We start from the raw sequence: 21,033 nt of genomic DNA on the forward strand, positions 1-21,033 counted from the left end.
ATCGCACTGCTGTGTGTGTGTGTGTGTGTGTGTGTGTGTGTGTGTGTGTGTGTGTGTGTGTGTGTGTGTGTGTGTGTGTGTGTGTGTTTGTACGGCTATACTTGTGAGGACCACTGTGATTATAAGACCAACGTAGTGAGGACATTTTTGACAAGTGAGGACATTTAGGCCAGTCCTCACAAGTTTTTCATTCTAAAGGCCTCTAGAGGGTTTATATAGGCATCTCTCAAAGTTTCAGAGAGGTCCTCACAAATATACCAAAAATGATTTTTTGTGTGTATTTTCATTTAAATTCAATACACACACTTTTTACTCACTACCGCCACCTATTGATTTCTGAAATATTTTTGTTCCAACAAAACTGAAACTATAGAAAACAGTCTCATGGGCTTATTAGAAAGTAAAACAATGATGTATTTTTTATTATATCTAATATTTGTCTAAGTTTAACTTTTTTAACAAACATCTTGTTATGAAATAGAACTTGTTATGCAAACCCAAATCTGGAATATGGCCTCAGACCCACCCGAAATTACACCTTAAATCAAACCACTAAATAAAAAACCTAAAATAATTTAGTGAAGTACACACTTATTCTATTTGTGACATATTGAGGTTTTAGTTGTCATTTCATAGCTCCACATTTGTAATTTGAAGTGCACATTTCTAACATTAAGCAAAGCTCTCTGTGAGTATTTTTACTGAGTAATGTTTTATATTCTATTGTATACTACTGATGGAACTATTATTTACTATTATATTTAGGGCATCAGTCTCATCTTTTCCATAAGGACACAAGGACAGAGGTGGCAGAATAAATGTGCACTCAATTGTATTAGTATTACTTTTGAAAAATATGACATGTAAAAAAAAAGAGTCCTTGAATAAGAGTAAATATGTACATAGTGGGGCAGCCCGGTAGTCCAGTGGTTAGCACGTCGGCTTCACAGTGCAGAGGTACCGGGTTCGATTCCAGCTCCAGCCTCCCTGTGTGGAGTTTGCATGTTCTCCCGGGCGTGGGTTTTCTCCGGGTGCTCCGGTTCCCTCCCACATTCCAAAAACATGCGTAGCAGGCTGATTGAACACTCTAAATTGTCCCTAGATGTGAGTGTGAGTGTGAATGGTTGAACGTTTCTGTGTGCCCTGCGATTGGCTGGCAACCGATTCAGGGTGTCCCCCGCCTACTGCCCGAAGACAGCTGGAATAGGCTCCAGCACCCCCGCGACCCTAGTGAGGATCAAGCGGCTCGAAAGATGAATGAATGAATGTACGTAGTGAAAGAATCACAAGTACTGAGTAATTGGTGAGGAACTTCTTATTTATATTTTCAAACTACCACATTAAATAGAAATAGGAAAGTGCAATTAAATTAAAAAAGTTAAAGCTGTAAGCATATTTACGCCCTCAGGCATGTCGGAGTTCTCATTGTAACATACATTCAGTCATTTTCCGATCCGTTTTATCCTCACAAGGGTCACGGGGGGTGCTGGAGCCTATCCCAGCCGTCTTCGGTCAGTAGGCAGGGGACACCCTGAACCGGTTGCCAGCCAATCGCAGGGCACACACAGACAAACAACCATCCGCGCTCACACTCACCACTGAGGGACAATTTGGATTGTTCAATTAGCCTGCCATGCATGTTTTTGGAATGTGGGATCTGGAGAGAACCCACACAGACCTGGGGAGAACATGCAAACTTCACACAGGGTGGCCGGAGCTGAAATTGAACCTGGTACCTCTGCACTGTGAGGTCAACACGCGGACCACTAGTTCACCAGGCCGCTCCCCAGAAAATCCATCCATCCATCCATCATCTACCGCTTATCCGTGGCCGGGTCGCGGGGGCAACAGCTTTAGTAGGGAAGCCCAGACTTCTCTCTCCCTAGCTACTTCTTCCAGCTCTCTCCGGGGGATCCCGAGTCGTTCCCAGGCAAGCTGGGTGACATAGTCTCTCCAGCGTGTCCTGGGTCTTCCTCTGGGTGTCCTCCCGGTGGGACATGACCGGAACACCTCACCGGTGAGGCGCTCAAGAGGCATCCGAATCAGATGCCCAAGCCACCTCATCTGGCTCCTCTCGATGTGGAGGAGAAGCGGCTCGACTCTGAACCCCTCCCGGATGACTGAGCTTCTCACCTTATCTCTAAGGGAGAGCCAGGACACCCTCCGGAGAAAACTCAATTCGGCCGCTTTTATCCGGGATCTCGTTCTTTCGGTCACGACCCATAGCTCGTGACCATAGGTGAGGGTTGGGAGGTAGATCGACCGGTAAATTGAGAGCTTCGCCCTTTGGCTCAGCTCCTTCTTCACCACGACAGACCGATACAACGTCCGCATCACAGCAGACGCTGCACCGATCCGCCTGTCAATCTCCCGCTCCCTCCTACCCCCACTCGTGAACAAGACCCCAAGATACTTGAACTCCTCCACTTGGGGTAAGATCTCTTCCCCGACCCGGAGGGGGCACTCCACCCTTTTCCGACTGAGGACCATGGTTTCAGATTTGGAGGTGCTGATTCTCATCCCAACCGCTTCACACTCGGCTGCGAAACGCTCCAGTGAGAGTTGGAGAGCCCCGTTTGAAGGAGCCAACAGCACCACATCATCTGCAAAAAGCAGGGATGCAATACTGAGCCCCCCAAAACGGACCCCCTCAACGCTTCGGCTGCGCCTAGAAATTCTGTCCATAAAGGTTATGAACAGAATCAGCGACAAACGGCAGCCTTGGCGGAGTCCTACCCCCACTGGAAACGATTCCGACTTACTGCTGGCAATGCGAACCAAACTCTGACATCGGTGGTATAGTGACCGAACAGCCCGTATCAGGGGGTTCGGTACCCCATACCCACGAAGCACTCCCCACAGAACTCCCCGAGGGACACGGTCAAACGCCTTCTCCAAGTCCACAAAACACATGTAGACTGGTTGGGCGAATTCCCACATACCCTCAAGGACCCTGCTAAGGGTGTAGAGCTGGTCCACTGTTCCACGGCCGGGACGAAAACCACATTGCTCCTCCTCAATTGGCGGCTCGACTTCCTGACGGACCCTCCTCTCCAGCACCCCTGAATAGACCTTACCAGGGAGGCTGAGGAGTGTGATCCCTCTGTAGTTGGAACACACCCTCCGGTCCCCCTTTTTAAAAAGAGGGACTACCACCCCGGTCTGCCAATCCAGAGGCACTCTCCCTGTTGACCACGCGATGTTGCAGAGGCGTGTCAACCAGGACAGCCGCACAACATCCAGAGCCTTGAGGAACTCCGGGCGGATCTCATCCACCCCTGGGGGCCTACCACCGAGGAGCTTTTTAACCACATCGGTGACTTCAACCACAGAGATAGGAGAGCCCACCTCAGAGTCCCCAGGCTCTGCTTCCTCCAAGGAAGGCGTGTTGGTGGAGTTGAGGAGGTCTTCGAAGTACTCTGCCCACCGGTTCACAACGTCCCGAGTCGAAGTCAGCAGCGCCCCATCCCCGCTGTACACAGTGTTAGTGGTGCACTGCTTCCCCCTCCTGAGACGTCGGATGGTTGACCAGAATTTCCTCGAAGCCGTCCGGAAGTCGGCTTCCATGGCCTCGCCGAACTCTTCCCACGCTCTGGTTTTTGCCTCGGCGACCACCGAAGCCGCGGTCCGCTTGGCCAGTCGATACCCGTCAGCTGCCTCTGGGGTCCCACTGGCCATAAAGGCTCGATAGGACTCCTTCTTCAGCTTGAAGGCATCCCTTACTGCTGGTGTCCACCAGCGAGTACGGGGGTTGCCGCCACGACAGGCACCAACCACCTTACGGCCACAACTCAGATTGGCCGCCTCAACAATAGAGGCACGGAACATGGTCCACTCGGACTCAATGTCCCCCGTCTCCCCCGGAACATGGGAAAAGCTCTGTCGGAGGTGGGAGTTGAAACTCCTTCTGACAGGGGATTCCGCCAGACGCTCCCAACAAACCCTCACTATACGTTTGGGTCTGCCAGGACGGACCGGCATCTTCCCCCACCATCGGAGCCTACTCACCACCAGGTGGTGATCAGTTGACAGCTCCGCCCCTCTCTTCACCCGAGTGTCCAGAACATGCGGCCGCAAATCCGATGATACAACTACAAAGTCGATCATCGAACTGCGGCCTAGGGTGTCCTGGTGCCAAGTGCACATATGGACACCCTTATGCTTTAACAAGGTGTTCGTTATGGACAATCCGTGACGAGCACAGAAGTCCAATAACAAAACACCACTCGGGTTCTGATCGGGGGGGCCGTTCCTCCCAATCACGCCCCTCCAGGTATCACTGTCATTCCCCACGTGAGCATTGAAGTCCCCCAGCAGAACAAGGGAGTCCCCAGCAGGAGTACTCTCCAGCACACCCTCCAAGGACTCCAAAAAGGGTGGGTATGCTGAGCTGCTGTTTGGTGCATATGCACAAACAACAGTCAGGACCCGTCCACCCACCCGAAGGCGGAGGGAGGCAACCCTCTCGTCTACCGGTGTGAACCCCAATGTACAGGCACTGAGCCGGGGGGCAATGAGTATGCCCACACCTGCTCTGCGCCTCTCACCGTGAGCAACTCCAGAGTGGAAGAGAGTCCAACCCCTCTCGAGAGAACTGGCACCAGAACCCAGGCTGTGTGTGGAGGCAAGTCCGACTATATCCAGTCGGAAATTCTCTGCCTCACACACCAGCTCGGGCTCCTTCCCTGCCAGAGAGGTGACATTCCATGTCCCAAGAGCTAGCTTCTGCAGCCGAGGATCGGACCGCCAGGGTCCCCGCCTTTGGCTGCCGCCCAGCTCACATTGCACCCGACCCATTTGGCCCCTCTCATGGGTGGTGAGCCCATGGGAAGGGGGGCCCACGTTGCCTCTTCGGGCTGTGCCCGGCCGGGCCCCATGGGTGTAGGCCCGGCCACCAGGCGCCTGCCAACGAGCCCCACCTCCAGGCCTGGCTCCAGAAGGGGGCCCCGGTGACCCGCGTCCGGGCAAGGGAAACCTAGATCCATTTATTGTATTCATCATTGGGGTCTTTGAGTCGTGCTTTGTCTGGCCCCTCACCTAGAACCTGTTTGCCATGGGTGACCCTGCCAGGGGCATAAAGCCCCAGACAACTTAGCTTCTAGGATCATTGGGACACACAAACCCCTCCACCACGGTAAGGTGACGACTCACGGAGGGCCCCAGAAAATCCTATTCATTTTATTCTGCTTTGGACATTGAAACTGGAAAATATGACTTGCATTCAATAAGTAAAGAATTCCAATTCCAAGAAACCAAGAAACGATTAAATTCCATGTTAGAGTTTGGAATTATGTTGCTTTAAAAACAATTGTAAATTTTTAAGTCAGTTTAAATATACTGTGTGTGCGGTTGTGTTTGTGAACATACAGTATATATAATTTTATTTGCTGTAATTATTTTAGGAGTATGTGACATTGGTGATCCTCGTTACTCAAATACTGTATGTAGATGTTGCTCAAAATTTATCATGCTCTCCTTCACATCAGACCTCAAAGTTCACAAAGGCTGTGGGAACTTTGATAATTGACTTAATCATTGGCCATGAAGGGGAGCGGCTGTTACCTGCTCCAAAACGAAGTTTTTGCAGCACCCCTCCCCCCAGACATGAGTTTGTTTACATTTCATTTAGCAGAGCTGCGCAGAAGCCAGCCACAACGCTTGGCAAGAAAAAAATGAGTTAGGTACTGTATTGCAGAAGTGTCCCCAGCATATCCAATTTATTTCATTCATCTTTGGACATTGAAACTGGAAAATATGACTTGCATTCAATAAGTAAATAATTGTTTCATCTAAATTCCATATTAGAGTTTGGAATTATGTTGCTTTAAAAACAATTGTAAAATTGTAAGTCAGTTTAAATATACTGTGTGTGCGCGGAGTATGTGACATTGGTGAGCCTAGTTACTCAAATACTGTATGTAGATGTTGCTCAAAATTTATCATGCTCGCCTTCACAGCAGACCTCAAAGTTCAAAAAGGCTATGGCAATTTTGATAATTGACTTAGTCATTGGCCATGAAGAGGAGAGGCTGTTACCTGCTCCAAAACGAAGTTTTTTCTGCACCCCTCCCCCCAGACATGAGTTTGTTTACATTTCAATTAGCAGAGCTGCGCAGAAGCCAGCCACAACGCTTTGCAAGAAAAAATGAGTTAGGTACTGTATTGCAGAAGTGTCCCCAGCATATCCAATTTGTTTCATTCTGCTTTGGACATTTCAACTGGATCATTATGATTTGCATCCAATAAGTAACAACAGTAAGTATTCTTTAGTAAGAAATCATGTTTGCGTTGCTCAATCAGTCTTGATAACAGAATTTCCTTATGTGGGACATGACTACGGTACACGTCCTTTATGAACATGCAATGCATGGTGTTAACAAAATACATGTGTAAGAACACAAGCAGTAAAATGCAAAAATATATGCCCCAACAACACAAATAACACAAAACGGCAGTATACAGTACAGGTATATGAACAAAATACATTATAACAAGAGTAGTCACAAAATGAGGGCTCTTTGCTCCAAAATGAGACCTATAACAGCTGGTGGCTTTTCTTTCCAATCACTCACTATCTCGAACTTGACCTCCCCTCGATCACCACCCAAGACAGCGTTGCTCAGCTGATGTTGTGCAACAAATGTCTGAAGGCATCCACGGGACCCTTCAAAGTCCTCCATGCCCATAGCGCGATGGAACTCGCCTTCTCTCTGATTAGCGCTCCAGTTAGCGCAAATTGTTTTCAAATCTCTAAATGACCTTTTCAAATCTCTAAATTACCTCGTGCCACCTTACCTCGCTGACCTCATCTGGTCGGCGGACCAGACATTATTAGAAGGACCAAGAACTAAACTGAGGCTCAGAGGGGATGGAGCCTTTTCTGTTGCTGGTCCCTCTCTCTGGAATGACCTCCCACTGAACATTCGGCAAGCCTCCTCGCTGCCCATCTTCAAAACGCGCCTCAAAACTCACTTGTATTCTTTGGCATTTGACTCACCATGACTTAGATTTGTTCTTGGTTTTGCTGTTCGGTGCTTTCTACCGTATTTATTACAGACTGCGTTACTGTTTGTTGTATATGTTAAATTGCTCCATGTAAAGCACTTTGTATGCAGCGCTGGCTGTTTGAAAGTGCTCTATAAATAATGTTGAGTTGAGTTAGCATGATAGCAGGTCAAGCATTCCAGGAAACGTTCATTTACTCTACAGTCCGTCGAGCCACAAGCAACTTGCTTTGAGCATCTAATCGGATGCATTCCATGTTCTCTTCCAAAGTCATTACCATTCCTTTGTTTGGATGCAACGATCGACAGGACGTAAATGTAAATGAATGGAATAGAAAGTCGTTCACGATTCCAGTAAACTCATGCTAATAGAGAGATTCTGCTGTTTTTGTGCCAAAGAGAGTAAAAAGTGGTGCAGACAGTTATTCCGCGGTATCGAACGGTACTTGCTTGAGTTTGCTCTAATTCGAGCTTCCGTATGGCTTCCAGGTTCCATTTATCGGAACGTTCGTCCGTTGTTATGAATCGATCACTAATGTAATATCCATCCATCCATATTCCACCGCTTATCCAAGGTCGGGTCACAGGGGCAGCAGCTTTAGCAGGGAAGCCCAGACTTCCCTCTCCCCAGCCACTTCTCCTAGCTCTTCCCGGGGATTCTGAAACGTTCCCAGGCCAGCTGAGTGACACAGTCTCTCCAGCGTGTCTTGGGTTGTCCCCGGGGCCTCCTGCCGGTGGGACATGCCCGGAACACCTTTAAAACTCATTTCGGCCGCTTGTATCTGGGATCTCTGTCGCCTCTCAGATCCACTCCCACCTCACCGACAATAGTCTTTATGAACAATTCCAGTCCGGCTTCCGTCCCCGTCACAGTACTGAAACAGCCCTCATAAAAATCACAAACGATCTTCTCATGGCAGCAGACTCTGGCCTTATCTCCATCCTCATCCTCCTTGACCTGAGTGCAGCCTTCGACACAATCTCTCACCCCATCCTCCTCAATCGACTCTCTACCATAGGCATCACCAACACCCCTCTACATTGGTTCCACTCATATCTCACTGGCCGCTCTCAGTTCATTCAAGTTGATTCTTTTACTTCACAATCCCTCCCCGTTTCTTCTGGTGTTCCCCAGGGTTCTGTCCTCGGTCCGCTCCTCTTCATTGTCTACCTCCTTCCACTCGGAAACATTTTCCGCAAATTTGGCTTACACTTTCACTGCTTTGCGGATGACACCCAGCTCTATCTCTCCAGCAAACCCGACGCTTCTCTCCCACCCTCGTCCCTCTCTCACTGTCTCTCAGAAATCAAATCTTGGTTCACCCACAATTTCCTCAAGCTAAACAGCAATAAAACTGAACTCCTACTCGTCGGTACCAAATCCACTCTAAACAAAGCCGACAGTTTCTCCCTCACAATTGATAATGCCACTATATCTCCTTCCCCCCAGGTGAAGAGTCTGGGTGTCATCCTTGACAGTTCACTATCCTTTCACTCCCACATCAATAACATTACCCGGTCCGCTCATTTCCACCTTCGCAATATAAACCGCCTCCGTCCCTCACTCACTCCGCACACCACCGCTATCCTTGTTCACAGGCTCGTCACTTCCCGTATTGACTACTGCAACTCACTCCTCTTCGGTGTCCATCAAAAATTCCTCCATAAACTTCAACTTGTTCAGAATTCAGCAGCCCGGATCATCACGAGAACCCCCTCCTTCCATCATATCACCCCCATCCTCCGACAGCTCCACTGGCTTCCTGTCAAACTTAGAATCAACTTCAAAATACTTCTCTATACATTCAAAGCCATCCATAACCTTGCGCCCCCCTATCTGTCAGATCTTCTTCAAATCTCCATTCCCTCTCGCTCACTCAGGTCCTCATCCTCCCTCCACCTTTTTCTACCCTCTGCCCATCTCAGTACAATGGGGTGCAGAGCCTTCAGTCGCTCTGCCCCCAAACTCTGGAACTCACTTCCTCCCAACATTCGTAATATTGACTCTCTTTCCTTATTCAAAACCCAGCTCAAAACCCACCTATTCAGACTTGCCTACCCGCCTTAAATCTTTCTTTCTTTATTTATTATTTTATCTGTGTTTTACTATTGGTCTTGGCTGTACAGTGTCCTTGAGTGTTGTGAAAGGCGCTTACAAATGTGATGTATTATTATTATTATTATTATCTCATTCTTTCGGTCACGACTCATTGCTCATGACAGTAGATGAGGGTTGGAACGTAGATCAACCGGTAAATTGAGAGCTTCGCCCTTTGGCTCAGCTCCTTCTTCACCACGACTGACCGATACAAAGCGCTCAGAGCAAGCAGCAGCCGCTTCACCGCTGCGCCTGTCGATATCTCATTCCCTCCTGCCCTCACTTGCAAACAAGACCCCAAAATACTTAAACTCCTCCACTTGGGACAAGATCTCCTCCCCGACCCGGAGAGAGAACTCCACCCTTTTCCGACTGATTTTCATCCCAACCACTTCATACTCAGCTGCGAAACGCTCAAGTGAGAGTTGAAGGGCCCTGCTTGAAAGAGCCAACAGTCCCACATCATCTGCAATAAGCAGAGATGTAATACTGAGGCCACCAAAATGGACCCCCATCAACACTTACACTGCGCCTAGAAATTGCCAATGTCCGTAAAGTTTATGAACAGAATCGATGACAAAGGGCAGCCTTGGCGGAGTCCAACCCTCACTGGAAACGATTCTGACTTACTGCCGGTAATGTGAACCAAATTCTGACATCTGTGGTGGAGGGACCAAAGTGCCCGCATCAGGGGATTCGGTACCTCATACTCCTGAAGCAATCATATAATGTAATATCGTACTCAAATGTGTAATGCATAGATTTTTATTCTGGGTGAGGGAATTTTCGTTTGACAGAAGTCCATAGATGGCAATACTTACTGTAATTATGTTTCATTGAACAATTATAATATTTAAGTCTGGTTTAAAAAATATGAACAGGTATATACATTTGTGTTATTACAATTGCTGAAACATATAGATGTTGCTTGAAATTTATCATGCTCCCCTCAAAACAGACCGCAGAGTAAAATAAAAGTTAAAGGCTGAGCAATTTTAGTTTATCGTTGGCCATGAAGGGGGGAGGGGCTGTTCCCAGCTCCAAACCCTCGCAGTTGCACTGTTTGAACCTAGTTTATTCAGCTCCCCTCCCCCACACTAGTTTGAGCACGTGATCAATTAGGAGCGCGGTTCATACAGCAGCAACAAAGCTTTGCAAGAAGAGTTGAGTGTTGCAGTCGTGTCCCCAGAAAATCTAATTCGTTTTATTCTGCTTTGGACATCGAAACTGTATAATACGAATTGCATCCAATAAGTAAATAATAATGATGTTTCATCACAATTCCATATTAGCATTTGGGAATAATGTTGCTTTCAGAACAATTACAATATTTTAAGTCGTTTTTAAAATATGTGTGTGTGTGTATATACTGTATATATATACAGTATGTATATACACACATTTTAGGAGTACATGACATTGGTGTAAACAAGATTTCATAAAATATGTTGATATTGCTTGACATTTACTATGCCCCACTTCAAAACGGACCTCAGAGGAAAAGTGAAGGAGTTTTGGTTATGAAGGGGCGGGGCTGTTTTCACACCCCAAAACGTCACAGTTACGTTGCAGGAAACGAGTTTCTACAGCTACCCTCCCCCACATCACACTCGCTGACCATCAATTAGGAAACGCGCGCTTTGCTACCTGCACAAAAGGAAGGCGTTGAGAAGAGTGAGCGTACGAGTCAGCATCATCGAGAAAACCACAGAAAGTGACAAATACTTCAGAATTAAAGCAGGTAAGACACTCAAGTTTTGAATATTTTCTTACAAGTTAGTTATTCTAAGTAATTCGGGCAGGCTCAAAGGTTCGTGTTATATCAGCATTAGAGTGAAACCAACTATATGAATAACTCTACTATGCTGTACCTAAGGAGTTGTCACCAAGATAGAAAGTTTCCTCTCAAACAATAAACTTTCAATAGGCCGTCAGACACACAATACAGCGCCACAGAATAGGTCGTTGGTGTGGTAAAATCAAGTTTTAACACCCCCCCCCCCCCCGCCGCCATCGTCTCGCCGTCGTCGTCGTCGCCATTTTAGTTGAGCAGAAAATTAGTTGCAAATGACCCAGCGTCTTTCGCCGCCGCCGCCATCTTAGTTGAGCAGAGAATTAGTTGCAAATGGAACCAGTGTCTTTCCATATACAGAAAGTAACTGCAAAAAGACGATGTAAAATACCAAGCAATTTACAGATAACAAAGTGGGTTGAACGAAATATTATACTGTGAACCATTATCAACACAAAAGTTAAAATAAAATAATAAAAAAAAATAAAAAATAATAAAGGTTAAATGTGTGGATCACCAAAACCTATGCATTTTGGGCTGAAAAACCCCCCACTTATATGAGGAGAGATGCATATTTTCTATGTTTGTTAAGCTTTCTACTATTTTATGGGGACATTTTGATGATTTTTTTTGTGGCAACATACATTGTCACTGTCATCAACCTTTGCGATTTGTAACCACACTCGCTCATCGTTTATTGATCCCAAATATCCTTATTGGCAAAGCCGAATTAGTGGTGATTGAAACTTTGACTTTTCAAACGTCAAACCAGTTATTGGCCCAGGCTTATAAAAACACACTAGTGATGCATTCTCAGCATGAATCTTAACCTTATCATACTCATATCAACTTAGTGATTAGACGTTAATCGGCAAATTAGTGGATGAATGTTGATGTAATTCAAGGAGAAAAAAAATGCTCTGGCGTGCAGAGATTTAGTGAATATGCGTTCATTTTAGTCGCCACATACTAAGAGAAATTTCCTCTTCTGGGAATATAATAGGATGAACGTGGAAGGAATTCAAACAAATTTGATTAAAAAGTACACATGATGCGTTCAAAGAATTAATGTAAATATTGTAATTATATACAGAAATTGCATCTTAATAGGTGTATGAAAAGATTGACCTGGGTACAGCTCACGTGGAAAATTGTTCTCTCCGCACTCTGTGTCGGCCATCATTGTTATTGGATTGCCAAATACTTGGAAATAAGCCTCTCTTTGTGACGCAGATGATTCGCCAAATGTGTAGTGGCAACTAGTACAGTATTAAATTTACATTTATTAAGTTTTTAATTTTCTGAAATATCGATTGCTGGTATTGGCAGCCTCCACGATAACCTTAAAATAATGCCGGTATCAGCCTGATACCATTATTTGGTTTCGGCACTTACCTATCTTTGCCAAGCACTGGAAATGAGTGATATAGACATTTTTAAAAATTATAATGAGTCGACTTTTAATTGATTACCCGGTCAGTTTCAAATGCTTTATTTGCCCATATTAAACAAAATAAGTTATTTCTATAAGGTATTTCTGTTTTGCCATGTTAATGTGTTCGATTAATATTTTATCCCACAGAACTATCTTGTCATGTAAGCCTGAATTATCAGTACTATTCTCTAACATCATTAATTGCAATGGTATTTTCTGATCCTTTTTTTTTTTTAATAACAGATGGACAATCCCACTGAAGATGGTGATTATTCTGACTCAAGTCTTTTTGGATCAGATGAGGAATACAAACCAACTAAGACATCCTCTGAGTCGAGTGATGACGAGGAGATATTCCATCCAAAGGTAGAAAAATTGTTCTCTTATGATACATCCAGTGAAGACTCTACAAGTCATCAGACATATGAAGCAGAGGAGCACAGTCATGTCTGCAATTCGTAAAGAAGGTAACCCATTAACCTATGTAAAAACAAAAGATGAGCAAAGAAGATCCTTCTTTAACCATAAAAGCATTTACAAAAAGGGAAGGCAAACGAGTTTGGCACAGAAGTCATTATTGCTTCTACTGTGGCCAATCAAATTTAAAGATGGCAAGGCAATTGGAAAGGAAACATAAGGAATCACAAAATAAATTCTGTGGGGGGGTTTGTGAACACATAACAAAGGAACAAACTACACAATCAACTCTGAGATGGTCCAGTCTCCTACAAAAGGAAAGATGACAGAAGTACAAACGAGCACGAAAGCAACACATTCTACCCGTATGTAATCAACTCTTTTCACGCGTAGCAAGTCTACTCCTGTAGCGTTCACACGTCCCATTTAATATCGGTGCTGCCCCGCATACTAGCATTTACTCCAGAGTAAATGTTTAAACCACCTCCTGAGCAGGGTTACATTTGCTCCGTTTTAAGCTGTTTTCAGGGGCTACACTGGTGTAACTTTGTACGTGGCAACGCTCGACATGGGGGCAGTCGGCTTTTGGGTTGGGGGGGGGGGCAGAATGGATGAATGGACATGTCAAGAGTTTTAATTTCTATGAGGAACATATATAAATTATATTTAATCCTTGTGTATTTTTAGCCGTTATAAATCAAATGTTTCTTGGGGGAAATAATGCGGCGTAAATTCACTCTAGCACCTAAAGCACTATGAAATGACATACAACAAAAATTTCTACTGTACAATACTACACGATCGATTACAGCATTGTTTTGGGTATTTTTGTATTTAGATTCATGTTCTTCCCATTTCATTTATCAAATGCATTGCCCACACTGGACAATGTAATCTATCAATATAAAAGTTGTTTTTCGAAACCCCTGCTATTCGCGTTCAATAGAGACCAGGCTCGTTCACTGGCTGCCACTGGAATGCACTTGAAGGGGGAAGATAATTTATGGATGATGGTTATTTTGAATCGGGAATCAGTATTTTATTTCTGCCAAATATTTGCATTGGTCTAACAAAATTTAATTATGTCGGTTGGTTCACACTGACTAGCATGAAATCATACAAGATGTTCTTGTAACATACCTTTCAAATGTTATATGTTGCCCAGTAAATCTTCTCTATTCTTAATGGAAGCACGAACTTGTATTTAATACATAATACAATGATTTGCATGTCATGTTCAACCTCTATTTAATTGGCTACACTACTATGTTGGAATTGATGGCTGCAACACGTTCCAAACAAGCTGGGACAAGGTGGTTTTGGATGCAGTGCTCTCTGATAGGTCGAAGGTCATGGCCTTTGAATGTTATCTGTTTTTGGCCTTGCCGCTTACATGCACTGATTGGTCCAGATTCTCTGAACCTTTTGATATTATGGACCAAAGATGACGTAATCCCTCAATTCCTTGCAATTATACGTTGTGAAACTCTGTCCTTCAACGATTCAACTTGTGGTGACCCTCACCCAATCTTTGCTTGTGAATTCAGGATAGCTACTTTTTGACCCAATCATGGCACCCACCCATTCACAGTTAGCCTGTTCACCGGTGGGATGTGACAAACAGGGGTTTGATGAGCATTTCTCAACATTATTTTTTTTGCTAGCTGTTCCATCTTTTATGGAACGCATTACAGCCATTAAATTCTAAGTTAAATATTATTGGAAAAAATTAAATGTACCAATTTGAACATTGAATGTTGTCTTGTCTTTGTAATGCTTCACTTAAATATAGGTTGGACATGATTTGCAAATCATTGTATTCTGTTTTGATTGATGAGCATAATGTCCCAATTTCACTGGAATTGGGTTACTAAATGAATGCCTTGATAGCATATTTTTTTCAACACTGATTTAGTAAAATGTGTCACTTTGTTCTCCTTTTCATGTGGTGGTATCGACCTTTAGCTCCAAAAAGGGAAAAGCATCTCTCCAAAAGAGGGAAGACTGAATTGGATGGTAAGCTTTGGATGAGGAACTATATCTCTTTTTTCATAATTTAACCAGTTAAAATGCATGCAACGTATTTGACAATGAGTGTCAAATCAGGGATGTCCCATTTCATTGCAGATTCGAGTCCAGGCGGGGACCCTGGCGGTCCGATCCTTGGCTGCAGAAGCTAGCTCTTGGGACATGGAATGTCACCTCTCTGGCAGGGAAGGAGCCCGAGCTGGTGTGTGAGGCAGAGAATTTCCGACTGGATATAGTCGGACTTGCCTCCACACACAGCCTGGGTTCTGGTACCAGTTCTCTCGAGAGGGGTTGGACTCTCTTCCACTCTGGAGTTGCTCACGGTGAGAGGCGCAGAGCAGGTGTGGGCATACTCATTGCCCCCCGCCTCAGTGCCTTTACATTGGGGTTCACACCGGTAGACGAGAGGGTTGCCTCCCTCCGCCTTCGGGTGGGTGGACGGGTCCTGACTGTTGTTTGTGCATATGCACCAAACAGCAGCTCAGCATACCCACCCTTTTTGGAGTCCTTGGAGGGTGTGCTGGAGAGTACTCCTGCTGGGGACTCCATTGTTCTGCTGGGGGACTTCAATGCGCACGTGGGCAATGACAGTGATACCTGGAGGGGCGTGATTGGGAGGAACGCCCCCCCCCCTGATCAAAACCCGAGTGGTGTTTTGTTATTGGACTTCTGTGCTCGTCACGGATTGTCCATAACGAACACCTTGTTCAAACATAAGGGTGTCCATATGTGCACTTGGCACCAGGACACCCTAGGCCGCAGTTCGATGATCGACTTTGTAGTTGTATCATCGGATTTGCGGCCGCATGTTCTGGACACTCGGGTGAAGAGAGGGGCGGAGCTGTCAACTGATCACCACCTGGTGGTGAGTAGGCTCCGATGGTGGGGGAAGATGCCGGTCCGTCCTGGCAGACCCAAACGTATAGTGAGGGTTTGTTGGGAGCGTCTGGCGGAATCCCCTGTCAGAAGGAGTTTCAACTCCCACCTCCGACAGAGCTTTTCCCATGTTCCGGGGGAGACGGGGGACATTGAGTCCGAGTGGACCATGTTCCGTGCCTCTATTGTTGAGGCGGCCAATCTGAGTTGTGGCCGTAAGGTGGTTGGTGCCTGTCGTGGCGGCAATCCCCGTACTCGCTGGTGGACACCAGCAGTAAGGGATGCCGTCAAGCTGAAGAAGGAGTCCTATCGAGCCTTTATGGCCTGTGGGACCCCAGAGGCAGCTGACGGGTATCGACTGGCCAAGCGGACCGCGGCTTCGGTGGTCGCCGAGGCAAAAACCCGAGCGTGGGAAGAGTTCGGTGAGGCCATGGAAGCGGACTTCCGGACGGCTTCGAGGAAATTCTGGTCCACCATCCGACGTCTCAGGAGGGGGAAGCAGTGCACCACTAACACTGTGTACAGTGGGGATGGGGCGCTGCTGACTTCGACTCGGGACGTTGTGAACCGGTGGGCAGAGTACTTCGAAGACCTCCTCAACTCCACCAACACGCCTTCCTTGGAGGAAGCAGAGCCTGGGGACTCTGAGGTGGGCTCTCCTATCTCTGTGGTTGAAGTCACCGATGTGGTTAAAAAGCTCCTCGGTGGCAAGGCCCCAGGGGTGGATGAGATCCGCCCGGAGTTCCTCAAGGCTCTGGATGTTGTGGGGCTGTCCTGGTTGACACGCCTCTGCAACATCGCGTGGTCAACAGGGAGAGTGCCTCTGGATTGGCAGACCGGGGTGGTAGTCCCTCTTTTTAAAAAGGGGGACCGAGGGTGTGTTCCAACTACAGAGGGATCACACTCCTCAGCCTCCCTGGTAAGGTCTATTCAGGGGTGCTGGAGAGGAGGGTCCGTCAGGAAGTCGAGCCGCCAATTGAGGAGGAGCAGTGTGGTTTTCGTCCCGGCCGTGGAACAGTGAACCAGCTCTACACCCTTAGCAGGGTCCTTGAGGGTATGTGGGAATTCGCCCAACCAGTCTACATGTGTTTTGTGGACTTGGAGAAGGCGTTTGACCGTGTCCCTGGGGGGGTTCTGTGGGGGGTGCTTCGTGGGTATGGGGTACCGAACCCCCTGATACGGGCTGTTCGGTCACTATACCACCGATGTCAGAGTTTGGTTCGCATTGCCGGCAGTAAGTCGGAATCGTTTCCAGTGGGGGTAGGACTCCGCCAAGGCTGCCCTTTGTCGCCGATTCTGTTCATAACCTTTATGGACAGAATTTATAGGCGCAGCCGAAGCGTTGAGGGGGTCAGTTTTGGGGGCCTCAGTATTACATCCCTGCTTTTTGCAGATGATGTGGTGCTGTTGGCTCCTTCAAACGGGGCTCTCCAACTCTCACTGGAGCGTTTCGCTGCCGAGTGTGAAGCGGTTGGGATGGAAATCAGCACCTCCAAATCTGAAACCATGGTCCTCGGTCGGAAAAGGGTGGAGTGCCCCCTCCGGGTCGGGGAGGAGATCTTACCCCAAGTGGAGGAGTTCAAGTATCTTGGGGTCTTGTTCACGAGTGGGGGTAGGAGGGAGCGGGAGATCGACAGGCGGATCGGTGCAGCGTCTGCTGTGATGCGGACGTTGTATCGGTCTGTCGTGGTGAAGAAGGAGCTGAGCCAAAGGGCGAAGCTCTCAATTTACCGGTCGATCTACGTCCCAACCCTCACCTATGGTCACGAGCTATGGGTCGTGACCGAAAGAACGAGATCCCGGATACAAGCGGCTGAAATGAGTTTTCTCCGCAGGGTGTCCGGGCTCTCCCTTAGAGATAAGGTGAGAAGCTCAGTCATCCGGGATGGGCTCAGAGTCGAGCCGCTTCTCCTCCACATCGAGAGGAGCCAGATGAGGTGGCTTGGGCATCTGATTCGGATGCCTCCTGAGCGCCTCCCCGGTGAGGTGTACCGGTCATGTCCCACCGGGAGGAGACCCAGGACACGCTGGAGAGACTATGTCACCCAGCTTGCCTGGGAACGACTCGGGATCCCCCGGGGAGAGCTGGAAGAAGTAGCTAGGGAGAGGGAAGTCTGGGCTTCCCTGCTAAAGCTGTTGCCCCCGCGACCCGGCCCCGGATAAGCGGTAGATGATGGATGGATGGAAAAAACCTTACACCCAAAGAGCAGGCAAAATCTAAATTGGAGAAAAAGACAAGTACTTTTATTTTTTTTACGTATAAAATCCACATTGTAAAGCTATCACAAGGTGGTCTTTGTGAGTATCATTAAATTGCAATTGTCATCATATTTAGGGTCTCCCAGAGCAAATTTGAGGAGACCATGGAATGAAGAAGAAAAGGCTGCTGTGGAAAAACACCTGGGGAGACTTATAAAAGGGTGTCAAGCAAGAACAATGCACTGACTGCAAAATGAAAGAGCCGCAGGCCTTGGCTCAAAGAACCTGTAAAGACGTAAAGAACTTCAAGAAAAGATCTGCTTCTCGAGTTCTTCATTTTTAAATTTAAATTTTCTTGCTGGAGTATTTTTTTTTCAATTCTTTTCTACTCTTCCTGAGCAGTGTTGTTAAAAATGTTCTACTTGAGGTGAGATTTAATGTTGACATGTACTTATAAAGTTTTACAATATATTTGATTTAGTTCCGTAAATTAATTGGCCAAAGCATGGGTCACTTTTATTGTAGTAGTAATTGTACAGCAATCAATCGGTTCAAGTTGTGATTGATATATAATGTATAAATGAGGAACTCTGCTTATCTTAAGTTGAAACTATCAAATTATTCATAAAACAGACTACTCACACTTAAAAATTAAAATACAAAATGTCTGCTGTGTAATTGCAGGTTAATAAGAGAGGAAAAACTCTGAAGGCCATACCAAAAGTTGATTTGTATGCTTAACTGCAACAAAACCACAAAAGATAAAATATTTTAACCAAAGTCACAACAGGAGTGAGGACTTTGAATGTGCCCATTCAGAGTCCTCACTCCTGCTATGATTTCAGTTTCAAGTCTACTTTTTATTGCTCTGTTTTTTAAAGAAGTTGAAGTGGGGAAAGTAGTTGGGGTGACATCTAGTGTACAAATCTAAGACTAGTTCCTCTCTAAACCTATCAGAAAGGGTGGTCCTCACTCCCTATCTGGAGTTACCCGGACCTCACAAATATAGGCTTACAGGAATGTGTGTGTGTGTGTGTGTGTGGCAGCCCAATCATCTCTCACTGTCAGAGTCCTCGTTATGGGAACAAGCTGTTGCTGTGATAGCTGACACCCACCACTGTGGGGCTAAGCGGGGAGAGAGTGGGAGGGCGAACGCATGACGTTTTTTATTTGGGGGGTGGAGGGGGGGGGGTAAATTCGCTATCCCGCTGTGAATGCAACAAACAGGCAAAATGTAGCTGAAATTTGTGATGACGATGATATATTATCAATTAAAAAAAAAAAAAAGCCCCAAAAAGCTGAGCCTCCTGAGTCATGTGACCCCCCCCCCCCCAACCCCCATTGCTTTCACCTTTGACATTGCAACCTCTGGCATCTGTGCTCATTACTCCTCGGTTGTCATACGTACACACACACGACGAGCACATGTGAAAACACACGCACGCGCACAACCGTGTTCTCTTTCAAAGGGCTTTTTCAGTTTGGGGGGGGGGGCAAAGGGTGGGTGGGGGGGGGCTCTTAAATACAGCGGTGTTGAAAGGGACACGCAAGCACTGATGGCACTGGAGTCTTTCACGTTACATAAACAACGTGCAGAATGTATGTAATGGCATCCGAGCGGCGTCTTTTTTCCTTCTCGCGTGTGACGCTAAGAGCATTCGGACAGGCCCCACGTGAGCCAAACGTGAGCCCCCCGCGCTGATTTACGGCTTGTTTACCCCCCCAGGCGGTCCACCAGAGTATCCCGTCCAACTCCAGCCAGTCCATCCACGCCTTCTCCACCACCACGCTCAACGACATCATGAAATCCTTCTCCGACGTGAGCGTCTTACGGATCGCCGGGGGCTACCTGCTCATGGTGAGCGCAGCCATCGATTCCTCCGTCAAATTCGGACACGGCCCCAAGACGGATTACGGGAGATTTTGAAACACGCGTGTGCCCCCTTTTAACCCCTAGCTGGCGTACGCCTGCGTGACCATGCTGAGGTGGGACTGCGCCAAGTCGCAGGGGGCCGTGGGACTGGCCGGCGTGCTGCTGGTGGCTCTGTCGGTGGCCGCCGGGCTGGGCCTCTGTTCCCTGCTGGGACTCTCCTTCAATGCCGCCACCACTCAGGTAACGACATGTTGTCATCAGAGAAACTCTCCGTACTATTCCAAAAAAAAAAAAAAGTGCTCGGTCTTGACTGTTGGATGTCAAGACTTTGGATGGCCCCCACTCCGACTAACCGTTTCTTATCCCAGGTGCTTCCCTTCCTGGCACTCGGAATCGGAGTGGATGACATGTTTCTTTTGGCTCACTCCTTCACAGAGGCCGGGAGTAACATTCCCTTTAAGGTACCGGTACCTTCCTTCCCCTTTCCAATTCTCCCCCCCCCCCCCACCCCCCGTCTAAAACGTTTTCTCCCCCCAGGAGCGGACCGGAGACTGCTTGCGTCGCACGGGCACCAGCGTGGCTCTGACTTCCATCAACAACATGATTGCCTTCTTCATGGCCGCCCTTGTGCCCATCCCGGCCCTGCGAGCTTTCTCCTTGCAGGTATCCGGTTTCAGTTTTTATTAATTTTTTTCGTCTTCTTTTTTTTTTATGCAAAGAAATAAACAATTTCTTTATTTAATAAACGAAATAAACGAAATTTATAAATAAACGAGAGCCCCGCGCCTCCTTTGCAAATGAAAGGGATAACTTATTAAGAGAGGTGACATTTATTCGGAGCAAGAGGAAAACCTTTGTTCCCATTTTTATGGCCACCGTGCCGACAGCACCAACGTGTTTTTTTTTTTTTCCTCTCGAAACGTTGTGTACGCGGGGGGGGGGGGGGGGGGGGCGGCTCTCAGATCCGTATATCACTGGGCCGCCGAGGCGCGCTTTGCTCTGATCCGTGACTCCACTGCGGGTGGTCCGCAACGCTCCAAATACACACTCGCCGTAGTACACACAAACCGCAGCCTGTCAGGACGTCAGCTCCCGAGAGGGGGGCGGGCGGGGGGGGGGGGTGTCAGTGAGGGGCTACTGGTTAGGATGGTTTAGCTCAGACTCGCGGCATAGACGTGTATTTTCATTTTCACCCGCACTCCCTGCTTCTTCATTCTTTCTCTGCCCCCCCCCCCCCAATTTTTTTTTTCCGAGCTTTACCTTCTGGCCTATTATTTTGTTTTGGGCAAAGATTAACTTGTTTTCCTCGCC

The 21,033-nt window shown here is 47.1% G+C and overlaps 1 protein-coding gene across 1 annotated transcript in view; it reads left to right on the forward strand.

Moving 5' to 3' along the window:
* Window positions 1–21,033, forward strand: part of ptch2 (patched 2) — a 52,073-nt gene that overhangs the window by 19,656 nt on the left and 11,384 nt on the right. Inside the window, exons 10-13 of the mRNA XM_052087257.1 lie at window positions 19,576–19,707; window positions 19,807–19,962; window positions 20,091–20,183; window positions 20,260–20,385. Of these exons, the coding sequence (XP_051943217.1) occupies window positions 19,576–19,707; window positions 19,807–19,962; window positions 20,091–20,183; window positions 20,260–20,385 (507 nt within the window). The remainder of the gene's footprint in view (window positions 1–19,575; window positions 19,708–19,806; window positions 19,963–20,090; window positions 20,184–20,259; window positions 20,386–21,033) is intronic.

The sequence above is a fragment of the Hippocampus zosterae genome, chromosome 15 (genome assembly GCF_025434085.1).
Source record: "Hippocampus zosterae strain Florida chromosome 15, ASM2543408v3, whole genome shotgun sequence".
Lineage (NCBI taxonomy): Eukaryota > Metazoa > Chordata > Actinopteri > Syngnathiformes > Syngnathidae > Hippocampus > Hippocampus zosterae.